The 16359-nt window shown below is 44.0% G+C and overlaps 1 protein-coding gene across 3 annotated transcripts in view; it reads right to left on the reverse strand.

Annotated features, from left to right (window-relative positions):
* XDH (xanthine dehydrogenase) overlaps positions 1-16359 on the reverse strand; it is a 108510-nt gene that overhangs the window by 76847 nt on the left and 15304 nt on the right. For 2 of the 3 annotated variants that reach the window (XM_084828631.1, XM_084828628.1), the window contains exon 1: positions 4466-4751. The exons of the other annotated variant lie outside the window; for it this stretch is intronic. In XM_084828631.1, the coding sequence (XP_084684757.1) occupies positions 4466-4516 (51 nt within the window). In that variant the 5' untranslated portion in view covers positions 4517-4751. Of the gene's footprint in view, positions 1-4465; positions 4752-16359 lie in introns of those variants that run through there. 3 annotated transcript variants of the gene reach the window in all.

Consider the following 16359-nt stretch of genomic DNA (forward strand, 5'->3'; position numbering starts at 1 on the left):
AATTCCTTCCTGGCTCTAGGGCATGGAGCTCTCTTTTGCTATTAACAGATTATCCAAGTGCATTTCTTAAGTGTTTGCATATGCCAATGTGATCATCTGCTCTTGAATCTTACCTTCATATAAAACTAAAATGTGTTCATTAACATTTATTTAGCCTAGGTTGGCACAGGATTCAGGACATGCCCCCCCAAACCCACACACACACACCCTTCTGAGCACCATGCAGTTCACTGCCTCAAGAAGTAGTGATAGCCACTAGCTAAGACTGATGCAGAAACACTCATGGAGGATAGGCCTAGAATCAAATTGGCTGTTAGCCATAATGACTAAATGGAACCTCCATGTTTAGGGGCAGTACACCACTGAATACCAGCAGCTGTGGAGCTAAGCATGGGAGAGGGCTTTTTCCTTTGAGCACCACTGGTGGGCTTTCCCAGAGGCACCCTGTGGAAGCAGGATGCTGGACTAGATGGTGGTTTGGTCTGATCCAGCAGGGCTCATTAGATGTTGGATGCCATTACAATCATTCTCATGTGAATATCTACCTGAATATATAGTGCCAAAGTGTACATTACATTAAACACAGCATTTGGCCCTGCAGATGTTGTTTTGCTATGTTTGTAAATTGCAGCCTTGTGGGCCTACAGCAAAGGTAAGGCGTTATTAACCTCCCAGGGGTGGGCAACCTTTTTTCTGCCAAGGGCCACATTCCCTCGTGGGTAATCTGTTGCGGACCGGGGGTGGGGGGAGATGTGTTTGTGGTTGACAGGGCCAAAGCCAGCACTCAGCAGGGCCAAGGCCAAAAACCACTCCATTTTTCCCTCTCTCTTTCTGTCACTTCCTTTTCTCTTTCTCCTTCTGCCACCATTTTTCCTCTCCCCCTTCCTTCCTGTCCAGCAGGCTCCCAAGGAAGAGACAGACTGCCCTTTCCAGAGCTCTGAACTGATCGTATGCAGAGGGCCTTTGAAATGAGACTGAGGGCCACATGAAATTGGGCAAGGGCCACATGTGGCCCTCCCCTGCTTCATCCCTCGATGAACATGCCCTTCAAAGCTGCTGTTGGCACTAATGGCAGATTGCCTCCTGACGCCAGTGACAGCTTTTGTGGGCAATTTTCATTGGGGCCACACAGTGTGGAAAGAAAAGGATTGATCCAGATGCGTTGTGCAAGTGCTATTTAAAGTGAACACATGCACAAGGCCAAACTACACAGTTAATATAATGTGCCACTTGGACTTTAGTTGGGCAGCAATATTGGGTTTTTTAGAAGTAGGCAAACGAGTGCCTCCCATTTTGTGAGGACTAGCTGCTTACACTTTCAGCTTTGAATGAATTTGTTTCTCTCTCCCAACCCTTCTCAGAAAATAGATTGGTCAACTGTTTCCGGTCGTAATCAAGTGGCAAGGCCATGCTATTGTAGGGTAACAAGGAACATGATCTAAACTGCTGTTTTACAAAGAAATCAAACAGGTGCTTAAGACACATCAAAAGGCATGCTAATTAAATATGGTTGAATAACATTATAGCCTATGCTGCTATATAAAAGCCATATCTTATCAATTGCTGCCTATCATTCAGCCTTGAAGTTACATGCAACGAACAATACCAGTTATTTGCAATGTCAGGCTGCCAGAAAAAGAGAGAAAGTAACCTTTCCCTTCAACTGCAGTGCAACGTATCTTGTTCTGCTCCTGCCCCTTGGGCAACACTCCCAGGGGGTGTGTTGAAGTGCTCCACCCATATTTCTAGCCTCCTGTTCCGGCAGCATTGCATAATAATAATAATCCATTCCTTTCTGCAATGGTTTTAAAGAATCCAAACGGACCTTTGCAACAGAGACTTTCAGGTTATCATCACCGAACTCTTGCAACTTTCTGTTACAAATTTGGCCCACTTTGTTAGGCAAGCATATAAACGAAATTATCTTGTAACATCGCTCTCCAAGGGTGGGCTGGTGAACATAAGAGCCATGCTGGATCAGTCCAAGGGTCCACCTAGTCCAGCATTCTGTTAACGCAGCTGGCCGACCAGCTATCTAGGTGGATCAACATTAGCAGCACTGGAGAAAGCACTTCAGGCCATTTCTAGATTGCAGTAGGCAACATGGTACCTGTGAACACCAGTGCACCCCAGACACCTTTCCTGGTACCCACCAAAGTGCCTTACTACCCCCCACTTTTTTTCAGTTAACACATTTCTTATCAGCTGGAACTGCTGTGAAACAGGTTTCTGTTGATGCTGAAGACTGTAGGTTCTAAGGAGCTATTTAGTGTGTTGGGACTCAGACCCCCACCTCTGCCTTGTATTCAGGCTTTTGAGCAGGTTACTTGTCCCTTGCCATGCCTCCTATGGCAGCCATTTTGTGGTGGTGCCTAGGACAGTTTCTCAAATCGCCAGGTGTGCCCATGGCCCCAAACTTGTTGCTCACCCTTCTTCTAGGTTGTGTAAAACATCCTTCTGGTGTGAAACGCATTATAACATAATAAGCTACCCTGTAAGGGAGGAAAAGACCTTATTTGAAAGGTCAGGTGATGTGAAAACTGTGTGATAGGTGACAGACTAGAGTAAGCACCGTTTCACATGTTGCATAGCAAGGGACCTGAGTGGTCACCAAGTGGACAGTCAACAGGGAGTGGCAGCTAGTCCCTGCTCCCTGATGGGCATTCAGCACATGCTTTTACCGTCCTTGCCCCTTACCTGTTCACATGTGCACTTAATACCAATGAAGATGTGCAGCTTCAAAACATGATGTATAAAGCAGCCCAAACATGCAGAGAGAGGTACTAGTGCAGGTCTGCATGGGCTGAGCATATGTAAACACCCATCCAGTTTGGCCCAGAATTGTCTGCTCTGATCTAGCTGGTGGGGGTCCTTCCCAGCTCTCCCACCTGAGACACTTTTATCTAGAGATGCTGGGAATTGAGCAGGAGACCTTGTGCATGCAAAGCATATCTTGTTCTACAAAGCGATGAGCCTTCCCTAGATTAGTTGTAGATAACACAAATAATTAGGTAAAACAGAGGGTGAAAATGGGGGGGGGTGATACATGAGGATAAATGTGTGCAAGATTCGATCCAATATATAATCCTTCCTTCCATTGTTTTTTAAGAGTGACATATGTAGCAGGACGCATGCTGCAGAGATCTGAGAAAGCTGGCAAGGCACGTTTCCTGCCTTCCTGTCCCTACCTGAGCAAAATACCAACAGAGGTATTCTGCTTCCCTAACTGCAACCTCACAGAACAAAAGCACATGCCGCTGCAGGGAGGGAAGGAGAGTGGATCTGCTCTGTGCTTTGCTGATGCAACTCAGCCCCATCTCCACCCCTGGCCCTTTCCAGCTGTGCATAAGGAAATTTTCCAGAGCTGACAGGACACAAAGGTGCATTATGTTCCCTCTGTGTGACACCACAGTACTGCTGGAGCAAAGAGGATCATCTCTCTCTCTCTCTCTCTCTCTAGGAAGTGTCAGCCAAAGCAGTAGGCAAAGGGGCAGAATTCCACCATGCCGAATCAGCTCAGCCTAAGCCATTTACAGTGGAGATGGAGGGGAGGTGCTAGCTTGTTTCAGTTCATGTACTGCAGTCCTGTGACCACAGCAAACTCTCCACAGACTCAGGCAATCCTGACTACTTTAAGATAAGGCAGAGCTTTTCTGGTTCAGACAGAGCATTTGGAATCTGAATACAATGTCCTGCCTCTAAAATGCATCAGGAATGGAATAATCCACCTGTCACTCCACCTCAGCTTCTGTGGTAATCGTGAGCATTTTATCTCTCTCCAATGCGGGGGAATTTGCTGTGGGCTCATGAGGGTTGTTCTGTTTGCTTTCGTAATTTAATTGTTGTGTGGACAAGTGTCAGGTGCTTTCCAGCTAGAAAACAGTCCAGTTCAGCTTGTTACTAACTGTACAACACACCATACAAGGCATGCAAGAATAGTTATGTCATTTACAATATGTGTTCATACATTTTTCTAAACTACACAAGAAATATTCACAGCATATGCATGTACTTAGTTTAGCTGGCATCTTTCGGTAACTTTCTTCAGCTCTGCTTTATTGAATATGAATTTAGGGCTTACATCTTCTTATCAGACTGGTGCCCATATTTTTATTCTTAAATATCTAACCATTTTATCAGTATGAAATTAAAAATCAGCATTTCTGGAAGAAAGACTGAACAGTTATTATTATAATAATAAAGTTTGATTCCATCTTTCTAAAAACAGCAATAGCAGCAACTGTCCTTTTGGTCACCATAACCAATACTCCCTTCCTCTATCTTAATTAAATGTCAATAGTTCAATAACTGAAAAAAAGGATGACTTTCTGCTTTCAAAAATATTAAAGGCTGCATAGCTGTTATGGGAGTTGTGCAGTCTGTTGAAGAGGGGGGCCTGGCCAGAATAATCCATGGGCTGATATACAAACAAACATTTTTCTCTTTAAAGTGGGGTCTCCCCTACCTTCTTGCCATTTACAAAGAAGACCAACTCATCCGTCTTTTCTGGAGTCATCCTGTGCACCTTCCGAACTTCACCCAAGAGTAGGCGAGGGTGTCAGATGATCACACTGTTTTGAGAAGTCCCAGCACTGCAGCAATCTGAATCTCAGTGACACCAACCCAAGTAATATGAGTAGTCCTTAGGAATCTTTAACCTTATTTCAACATTAGTGCCCTGTAAGAGTCAAAGTTATATAAGAGCCACTCAGAGGCGTGCCAGCTGTACTTGGCTGTGCCTTTCCTGCTCTAATGATAGCACAGGAGAAGTTGAAAAGAATAAAGTCACCGCCCCTTTCTCTGGCATGAGATTAGGTGGATCAAGCTTCAAGTACATGGCTGTTCGAGTATATAGGTAGGAACAGCCAAAACTTGGCAGAAGAAAGCTTTGCCAACCATTCTGTTGCACCATGTAGCTGTCACAGAATGGCTTTTTTCTTAATATCTTGATGTATAACCTTGCAACCTTACTAAAATGATCAAGGGGCTGGAGCAACTCCCCTACGAGGAAAGGTTACAATACAATCTCTGGGACTGTTTAGCTTAGAAAAAAGGGGCAAGTGAGGGGAGACATGCTAGAGAGGTATAAAATGATACATGGTATGGAGAAAGTGGATAGGGAGACATTTTTCTCCCTCTCTCATAATACTAGAACACAGGGTCATCCCATGAAGCTGATTGGTGAAAGATTCAGGACAGATCACAGAATAGTTGGGTTGGAAGGGACCGACAAGGCCATCGAGTCCAACCCAGATCAAATGAATTACTTCTTCACACAGCACATAGTTAAACTATGGAATTCATTTCCACAAGAATGGACATCAATTTCGATGGCTTTAAAAGAAGATTAGACAAATTCATGGAGGAGAAGGCTATGAATCACTACTAGTCCTGATGGCTTTATGCTGCCTCCAATATCAGAGGCAGTATGCCTATGTACACCAACTGTTGGGGAACATGACCAGGATGGTACTATTGCACTCATGTCTGACTTGTGGCTGGCTGGCCACTGTGTGAACAGAACGATGACTAGATGGACCCTTGGTCAGATCCAGCATGGTTCTTCTTATGATCTCAATGTTTTTTGCATAACTCTATGGGAGAAAAAAGGGTGCATAAGAACAGATGAACTTTGATTGTGAGAAAATCTGCGAGTGAGTACAGGCAGGTTGCTTTTCAGTATCAGCTAACATAGCATTGTAGGGGCCTCATTCATCCATCCATCCATTCATTTGATATGTACCCTACCTTTCTATCAAGGAAAATGTCACTCTAGGTGGCTCAAGGCACTAGCAAGACAAACATCTAAGATACACGGAAGTTGCAGGAAGAGACTAGAGGCCCTGAAGGAAGGCATGGGACAATATACAGAAGGTGTCTAGGAAGGACTCAGAGGTGATGTAAGATCCTGGCACATATGCAGAAGAAGAAAGTCAGGTAATGTAAAGTTATTATTAGGAAAAATCTGTTGCTGATGCCAAACCTGTCCATCAAGTGCTGGGAGTTTCTGACAGTGTATAAGTGTTCATAAGAACTGGGACCCCTGCAGTGGAAGCTGGTGGTTCTGATGTCAGTGGGGCAGTGAATCCACTCTGAGTTTCAGTCAGAACCAGTCAGAACTCTAAAGGAGCTCTCCAAGATTCTTCTGACTGGTTCTGACTGAAACCTGGAGCTGATTCACCACTCCACTGACATCAGAGCCACCAGCCTCCACTGGACCCCTGTGATCCACCCCAGAATGACAGGAAAAGACCCACCAGCACCGCATCACCATCTCATCAGAGCAGCTCAACACATCCACCAGTGTCTGGCTCCTTGTCTATAGACTATGGGATTGGCCACCTGTAGTTCATACACAGTGTCTGGTGATTATGACTAGGGATATTATTATTATTATTATTATATTTACTTATATCCCGCCTTTTTCCCAATACTGGGACTCAAGGCAGCCTTACAACGTTAAAACTGCTACAATTAAAACCTATAAATAGAAATATAAATACAACTGTATAAAAGCTAAAAATATAATTAAATTATCAATATTAAAATTATAAAGATATTAAAACATTAAAAGACAACCAGAACAATAAAAATGGTATCCATACGTCGCATTTTCCCAGGTCCAGAAAAGTTTTTGCATGCCTGTGCAAACATATCAAGGAGGATGCCACTCTCGCCTCCCTGGGAAGGGAGTTCCAGAGCCTTGGGGCAGCCACCAAGAAGGCCCTCTCCTGCGTTCCCACCAGGCGTGCCAGTGATGATGGCGGGATGGTGAGAAGGGCTTCCCCTGAAGATCTCAGGGCACGAGTAGGCTCATAAGGGAGAATACAGTCTTTCAGATAACCTGGACCCGAGTCGTATAGGGCTTTATAGGACATAACCAGCACTTTGAATTGTGCCCGGAAACAGACTGGGAGCCAGTGAAGCTGTTTTAACAGGGGAGTTGTATGCTCCCTGTAACCAGCCCCAGTCAGCAGTCTGGCCACAGTTCTTTGAACCAGCTGAAGTTTCCGAACACTCTTCTGAGGCAGCCCCACATAGAGCACGTTACAGTAATCCAAATGGGATATAACTAAGGCATGCGTCACTGTGGCCAAGTCAGACGTCTCAAGGAACGGGTATGTGTGTTGTGTGTGTATGTGTGCGCGCGCGCGCGCATGCATGCACATATGCATACTTGTGTGAATGAATCTTACTAACATCGTATGCAATAAACATGGCACATTGCCTTTCCCCCCAGGCAATCCTTGGTAGCTTTTCCTTCTATGTTGACAGATACAACAATTCAAGCTCCTGTTCTTTCAATCTCCAGGTAGATTTTTTCCTTTATTTCATAGAATCATAGAATAGTAGGGTTGGAAGGGGCCCACAAGGCCATTGAGTCCAACCCCTTGCTCAAATGCTCAATTTATTTGATTTCTGTCTATTAGCCAATGGTAGCTAACAATAAAATCCTCATTTGAAACAAAACCTTAATTAAATCATTAAAAAAACATTAAAACACCATTAAAAACACAACAATAAAAGAAATACACAACATCAACCAATTAAAAACCTCATCCGCAACAGACCATTTTATATGCCAAAGGCCTGCCTGAATAAAAACATCTCAGCCTACTGGCAGAAAGACAACAGAGAGGGGGCCAACCCAGCCTCCCTCATCAGGGAGTTGCAGAGCTGGGAGTAGCCACTGACAAGGCCCTGTCCTACATCCCCACTAAACGTGCCTCTGATGGAAGTGGTCTTCAAATCTTCAAACCCAGGCAGGTTTGCATGGGAGAAAGCAAAGATGTTTTAACCACCTGTTGCTTATTTCTGCCATGATTGCTACTGGTTAGTGTATCCCACTACCCACCTAGCCAGCAATAACTTTGTAACAGATTTGTCTAGCTAAAAAGCTTATTTAAACACAGGGTTTCATGCCTGGAGAATCATAGAGTTAGATAGTAACTTAAGGCTGGAGACAGACAATAGTTTGTTTTTTTCAGAGGGTCAAGGCGACATTAACTGTCATGTGCAAACTCATCCAGTTATGCTGTCATAGATTTCATGGTCTTTCAAAACCCTGCAAACCCATTTAACAACTTGGACAAAAAAAAGAGCATATTCACTGTGAGAAATGGTGTCACTATCATATGACCTTCAACTTTCTTGAAAACTACTGGTATTCTGTCTTTAACCAAGATCTGTTCTAACCACTCCACCAACTCTCTAGGGATAAAGGATTCCCGAACTGTTCATGGCAACTTGATCCATTGTCCAACCTTTCTATATCTACAGTTGGGACATGGCCACGCTCTGATGTAGCTCTGCACTCAGAAGCACCAAACGTCCAAACCACCACGTGCACAGGCCAAGTCAGGAGGATCTAAACTCTGGGGGAAAATACAAAAAGCTGGGGAAAGGGGGCTGCGCTGCTCGAGACCACCTGGGAAGCTACAAGGCCATTAACCAATCTGTAGCAGTGGCCCATCCCACACCCCACCCAAAGGACCAGCAAGCCAATCAGTGCCTAGCAACCCTGCACTTGTGCACTCATTGACAACAAACATGTGCACTATCAAAATATAAGGAGAGGGCCTCCCCACCCACCCTGAGCGCTTTTGGATGCTCTCCCCACTGAGATCCACCTGGCACCAACGGTGTCATCTTTTTGGCACCAGGTTAAGACTGTCCTCTACTCACAAGCATTTGGTGGCACAAGATGGGATTTTTTATGCCAGTTGTTTTATCAGGTCCTGGTATCTCTCCACACCTCAGGGAGACCTCAGCCCATGGCTTTTACATACCCCAGATGGCTAAACAGAGAGCCAGAGACAAATTACATTCAACAAATTTTACAGTGTTAAAGTTATTCCAGACTCATACTCTGCTGTACCCCATTTCTTACAGCTGCAGCATTTGGGGCCAATATTGTTTCTGGTTAATTGAACTTTTTGAGCTTCTTGCCAAGTTGGAGGACACAGTTCACCAAGCCTGAGAAAAGAACTCCTATTCTCCCATCATTGCACTTAAAGTCAAACCCTTACATGTAAACAACCATGTATCCCCACTAAAGCCAGTGGGGTTATTAATACATATGCAATCTGATCCTGTGCATGTTTACTCAGACATAACTCCCCACTGAGTTCACTGGGTCTTCTTCCTCCCAAAGGAGGATACATAAGACTTAGCCTGTAAAGGCAACCACATTTCAAACTCCTTTGTTGGATTTGGAACAGACTTACGCTCACCTGTGGTCTTTGGGTCCTTGCTCTGGTTTTGTTTCTTGCAATAGTTTGTAGATGTTTGGTGGAAATGGATACAATTTGGGTACAAACACTGGTTAGGAATGCCGTTGCTTTAGTCTGTGGTGTGTGTCAGGGGGCATGTTTCTTCTGTGCTTCACTGTTCTGGAGCTTCATTTTCATTCTCTCTCTGCAGAAGGCATGTTCTAACTGGCTTTCAGACAGAGCGGATTCTGAAAATTAGATGTCTGAGCACTGAGTGCCAGCTGTTAAAACCATGGCTTCTGTCCAAGTGCTGAAATTTCTAGGCTTAATCAACAATCGGTTATACTATTGATATATCATCATTATTAACATTATCATCAATATAATCATTATTATTGGGTTGTATCTAATGTCCCTGTCTGCCAGCAGAATGGAAACTACCGGGAAGTACTTCTTCACACAATGCATATTCAAACTATGGAATTTGCTACCACAAGATGTAGTGATGGCCACCAATTTGGAAGGCTTTAAAAGGGGGTTAGACAAATTCCTGGAGGAGAAGGCTATCAGTGGGTGCTAGTCCTGATGGCTATGTGCTACCTCCAGTATCAGAGTGAGGCAGTAAGCCTATGTACACCAGTTGCTGGGGAACATGGGTGGGAGGGTACTGTTGCACTCATTTCCTGCTTGTGGGTTTCCCGTGGGCAGATGATTGGCCACTGTGTGAACAGAATGCTGGACTAGATAAACCCTTGGCCTGATCCAGCATGCCTCTTCTTATGTTCTTATGGAACAAATTTCCTCTGAAACCCTCTGTGCAGCCTCCAAATCTCCTTCAGTGGTTTGAGGGACCCTCCATAGCAGTTGGAGGGCCGCATGGGGAAGGAGAGCAAGGGGAGGTCCCATTGCATAAGCAGAAGTCTACTCATATGACATTGGATTTAATCCATTATTATTATTTTGTTGTTGTTGACATAGGCTAGAGATAGTATAGAAGAAGTTCAAATCAATTTACATTATTAGCACTTTTATACACATAATCAGAGGAAGCTATCTAACACTGTTTAACTACAAGCACCCTCTAAAGCTGGGTGTGTGAGTGTAAGTAAGTGAAGCTATGAGATGTAGTTACTTCCTTCCTCTCTGGAGAGACCACATGGCACTTGTTGCAGAGGCAGAGGAAAAGGAAAAGGAGGAAGAAGGAAGAGGAAGGGGGAGGTGCAGGAAAATGGAACTGATTGGACAACAAGACAGATGAACAAGACAAGCAGCTGTTGATGCAACATATTCTCTATTGCCCCCTAGTGTCTGGACGCATGCGGAGTTGTTCCTATTATCCAACAATTTCAACCTCATTTCAAGCCATGTTCCCAGAGGCATATAATGCAGCAGTGAATCTAATCACCTAATCAGGTCTGGGTCTGGTTGGAGACTGACTGGTGACCCCATGTACAATGCCTTGATCTATGGAAGAAAGCCAGAGATAAAGAAACACTTAAGCATTAACTCATTGTACTCTTTGCTGAAAGGGGAAAACTTACCAACCAGTCTGGCAAAATGCCTTCTTTTCAGAACAATCTGAACTCACTCCTAGTTTCCCATGTAGCCCCAAGTCACTGGAGCCATATGGAAACAGCGCTTCTGCATTCCTGATTTTCTAATTACTGGTACAGTACAATAATAGAACACATGCTATTCATACAGAACATCCCGGGTTCAATTCCTGACATATCTAATTAATGCATCTCAAGTTGAAAAGCTGGAAAATGTCCCCTGAGCTGAGACCCTGAAGCACCACTGCCAGTCAGAGTAGACCATAATGGGTAAGCTTTGTGTGTCCCCATGTTTTCACCACTCCCTGGCTGTTCAGATAAGTGTATTTGTACTGCATATTTTCCTGCACGACAGCCCACACAGTGGGTTACATCCACACTTTGTCATATGGGGGTTGATTTCAATGGGTCTGTTGTAAGTCTGGATCCAACCCAATATTTCTAAATTAGCATCCTTCATGCTCTCAGCATTAATGACTTCAAAATGTTTTGTAATATTTAATGTATAGATTAGTCACAAGTACTTGGCTTCTTGGTTGAACAACCCTAACAGTGAACACCTGTACAGCACTGATATAATTATAGGGCTCCATGATGTGTTGCATTATTGTAGTATTTAAGCTTGACATCGACTTTATTGTGGTTGTCATTACGCCATTGCTCTGAGCCAGGAAAATGCTATTATTTCCATGCTAAATAAGAAACTGAAGCAAGAAGGGAAAGGAGCAGAATGCTCGAATGATCTTGCTTACAAGCAGTCCTACTAACGTCTGTTGGACATTTTGCAAATAAGAAATTTAGAATGGAATTGAAGGTGCAGGTATATGGCCTATATTCATTACTGAAGCAGGTCCTGATATAAGAAAAGGAAGGAGGGGGAGGAAATCAAAGCTATGTTGAGGACAAGTGAAGTATAGAAACCAAAAAGCTGTTACATGACTTAAAGTCAGGGATTATGCTAGTGACTTTGAAAAAAAAAAAGCTAAAATGTATGACTTCATAAAACAATGGACCAAACCAGACATGATGTTATTCATGTAACCTGGCCTGCCATTTTTGATTTTTTTTTAAATAAATAGCCAGCATGAGCAGGGAGTGGCATGGCAGGGAGGAAGAGGGCTTTAATCATTTGCCCCCACTGTGGTCCTAATTTAAATTGGGTCTTCTCGTGCCTCCTGTTCGCAATGGAGCTGAATTCCCATTGGTGCCAATGAGATCTTTGTAAATAATAAATAAATGCCCATTGTAAATATTAAGTGCAGGAGGTGGGATGATACCGATCGGGAGTGTGGCAGGGAAAAGGCCCCTTTCCTTACACTATAGTCCCAATCTAGGTCTCTCTCTCTCTCTCTCTCTCTCTCTCTCTGTCTCTTACACACACACACACACACCCCACCTAAACACCCCTTGCCATGCCCTGAAGACATGGCCCTTTGGTATTGCCCCTTCAGGAGCAATCCACCACCTACACCATCTCTGATGAAATAGGCCAAACCCCCAAATGCCCTCACATCTGCCAACATTCTACAACCTGGTTTGCACATGACGACAAACCACGAGGGTGAGTTGTTGGCATAGTTAACGAACTACCCATGGGCTGTTTTAGGGTTGTGGTGGTTTGCTACCCATGACACGATGGATTGCATTTTTAAAATGTTGATCAGTGTGCAATGAAAAGCCCCATGTGTAAATTAAGCTACAGTGGCTTGTTGTGACATGCAAACACACCCAATTTGTTTGGATGCTACTCTCTATGGCCACTCCTGTGGAAACAGAATGCTGGACCAGATGGGTCTTTGGTCTGATCCAGGAGGTAACTTATGTTCTTATGACAGCAAGGCAAGGCAATATGGAAGGTGAAATTTGTCATCTTGAGGTATTGTTGCATTTAACGTCAAAGGACTTGACTCTGTTCATGTCATCAACGAATGGCTTGGTTCTCCAATGAGATCCGAAATAAAAGTAAGGAGCAAATGCAGTTAAGCAAAGCAGTTGTATCTGCCTATCTACCTAATAACATGATTGACGCTATTTTGAGTTAAGTGTTCAGTCGGAGATTATACTGACTCATCAACATGTGCAGGAATTCTGGTACACCACAGTGCCTGTCTGAAGAATGGGATGGACCGGCCAAAGTAAAATAACAGACAACAAATGGATGGGGGAGGAAAGGGAGGAACAAAATTTGCGACAAACACAGATAATACACTTTTTTCTGTCCTGGTGTATGTGCAGCGTTCCTGTTTATGCACTTAGTGGAAAATAAGGCAAGGCAGTAGGTGTGGACAGCAGTGGAAGCTGGCATCATCCAGGATGAGTAGCTGGATTTCCATTGACATCCTGGGCCATGGTGGGGGTGTTCTCAGCTTCTCTCCAGCAATTCCACAACTCCCAGGCAAGCTCATTCTAGAATTTGCTCTTCTTCCTAATAAAACAGGGGGGGAGCTAGGAGAATAGAAAGAAGTTGCAAGCCTTGTCGCTAGCGCCTTATTTCATAACACCTTCAGTACCTAGTGTCAAAAGTGCGATGGGTAAACTGAAGACACAAAGCCATATTTCTGCACTTCTTCTGTCCTGCTCCACTTTGTTCAGGATGGGTTCAGCTGACTGCCTACTTCCTATCATGATGTTTTGTTTTGTTTCTCAGTCAGCCAGTGGTGAGAATCATATGGAAGAGATGTGATTTTGCAAGTAACCAAAATAGGGTTCAGTTTCAGGTCGTCACGTTGTTTGGGGGAACCTAGACACGGCACTCTATGGTCCATGGGGTCATGAAGAGTTGGACACGACTTAACGACTGAACAACAACAACAACAAGACACGGCACTATCCCTGCCCAGGCAGGGCAGCACAGGACTTGCTGCAGATGGCCTTGCCTCCTTGCTACTCAGGGGCCTTTTACTGGCCATCCCATCATCAGCTTTATTTAATCTGAGTGTTCTGGTTCATTCTGAAGAGGAATTGAAAAGAGGAAATTGTTCAGGCCAAGAATCTTTTGTGATTTGCTGGTATTTCTTGGACGCTGCAGATAGGTAGTGAAAGAAACAATGCATGTGTCACCCATCCCAAGCAAATATATATAGAAGATGAGACTGGAAGCGAGGTAAGTTTCAAAGTAACATCCTCTACCCCCTTGCAAACACAGGGCCTTCTATCTGATCTCCTGCTTATCTCACAAGGTATCTCCCCACAACGTGCAGCATAGACCCAACAATATCCAATAGGTATCCAAGCAAAACATGTGGCATAAACAGTAAGCAACAAATACTGTTGCTACTACCACTATTTTATTGATGACTGCTATCTTATTACTATTTTATTTATTTGATTTGTACCCCACCTTTCTACCAAAAAAATGGCACTCAAGGTGGCTTACACAAACAATTTTAAACAGAATTAAAACAATAAAATACATTAAAATACAATAAAACATGACAATTACAAAATAAAACCTACAGATCCACCTACAGGCCAAAGGCCTTCTTGAATAAAGCAGTCTTAAGTTAGTCTGCAGTTACAAGGACAGCAGAGAGGGAGTGAACCTGGCCTCCCTTGGGAGGGAGTTCCATAGCCTTGTTCATGTCTGTTATTATTATTTGGGGTAATTTAATCGATTTACTGTTATTTCAATAACACCGTGAGAGGCTTTGAGGGCTGATGTCTAAAGACAGAGTATAAATAATGTAACACACACACACGGTAAGTTGGAATCCAATGCATGTTCACTTGGAAGTAAAGTCCACTGAGTTCTAGGAAGTGCTCTTGGAACTGCAGACTTAATGCATTGTTTTTCTCATGCTTTCTTTTTATTGTTAACTCTTTTCTAATACAATGAGATCATAATAACATTTCCCAATGCACAAAATACTTCATGGTTCTTGGGTTATTTATTCTCATAACACCCTTGGCTCAGAGTTAAGCCATGCTGAGAGAGAATGATTTGCCCAAGTCTACACATCAAGCGTCATCTTTGAACAGGTATTTGATGCTGGGTCTCCCTTGTCTCTCTCTCTTTTTTCTGCCAAATCATCTCATCTAGTTGGCCAAATTGAAAAGGAAATGTTACAGAATGTTCTGTTCTTGTGTTGAATGGCTGTGGTTGAATGGCACCTTAATGGCACTATTAGGCAGAATGAAGAGATTGTCTCGGGCAGCAGATGCTGGGAGGTAGCAGCAAAGAGTTGGAGGAAAGAGCTGTGCACTAATCATCCTGCCCTGTGCCCCCTAAACTAACCTGCAGGCTTCAGGTATGTAGCTGCTGTCCCATCACTACAGTTGAAGAAAGATTCAATTGCCAATCCATTTGGCTTTTGTGCATTGAATGGGGGTGCCATCTTGTTCTTTGCTTCAGGCAGCAAAATATCTTGGGATGGCCCTGGCTGTGAATAGCTTTATCTTGGGGCACTGATGTCATCAGGACAGGACTTTCAGGCAGATGTCCAGGGCCCACTCAGCAGAATGAGCAGGTGGGGAACAAACTGAGCAGGGCTGGCTTACCACATTTTGGAGTAAATTATGTAATATGCATTTCCATCGGGGGGGGGCATAGGTCCATTTGAAGTATAAAGAGCCCCCCACCCATAAAACCATGACATCCATAGCCTAAAAATTAGCTAAGTGCTTTGGGAATCACTACCCCCTGTAATAGGAGAACTAAATACAGGGGTGGAAAGGAGGTGTGACTCACAACTTCACTGTTCTTGTCAAGGATGAAAAATGTGGGAAAGGAGTGCCAAAAACTCAGTAACTAGAGCAGCTGCCATTCCCAACCTGGTGTCCTCCAAATGTTTTGGACTACAACTCGCAGCAACCCTGACCACTGGTAATGCTGGCTGGGGATGATAGGAGTTTTAGCCCAACACAGGTTGGGGAATGCTGAATTAGAGCTTCCTGGGCCAAATCCAGCAATGCCACCCGAATTTCCAACTTACAGACAAAAAATAAAGACAAAATGGCATCCATGGTAGCAGAAGCTGCTAGTCCGCCACTTGAAGTGGATAAGGCTGGCCCAACACCCTTCACTCTTTCTTTTAAAGCAGCAAAGCCCTTCAAGAAAACCGGTTGCTGATGTGGGGCCTACAAGGATAATAGAAACCACAACCACATTCCTAACAGCAGCATAATTAGCATTCAAGAGTTCAGCTGCAAGTGGAGTGCTATTGGACCACCATTAAGGAACAGGGGAACCAGATAAAGTGGTCAGTGTGTGAATCAAATCTACCAGCAAACCAAATAAAGATGAGTCAACCTGCTATGCACACATGTAGTTGTCTTTTCTTGAAGGGAATAGCCAGTATGTACAGTATGTATTCCCCTTCATGGATCACTGCCTTGTTGTGGCGAAGGGGCTTGCGTAACTCAGTGAAGCCATAAGCTATGCCGTGCAGGGCCACCCAAGACGGACAGCTCATGGCAGAGGGTTCTGACAAAATGTGTCCACTGGAGAAGGAAATGGTAACCCACTCCAGTATTCTTGCCAAGAAAACCCCATGGAACGTATCACAAGGCTAAAAGAGATGACGCCGGAAGATGAGCCCCTCAGGTCGGATGGTGTCCAATATACTACTGGGGAAGAGCAGAGGGTATTTCCAAGT

Source organism: Heloderma suspectum, chromosome 1, assembly GCF_057233095.1.
Source record: "Heloderma suspectum isolate Gila_16-S chromosome 1, 16-S_ref, whole genome shotgun sequence".
In the NCBI taxonomy this organism is placed as follows: Eukaryota; Metazoa; Chordata; class Lepidosauria; order Squamata; family Helodermatidae; genus Heloderma; species Heloderma suspectum.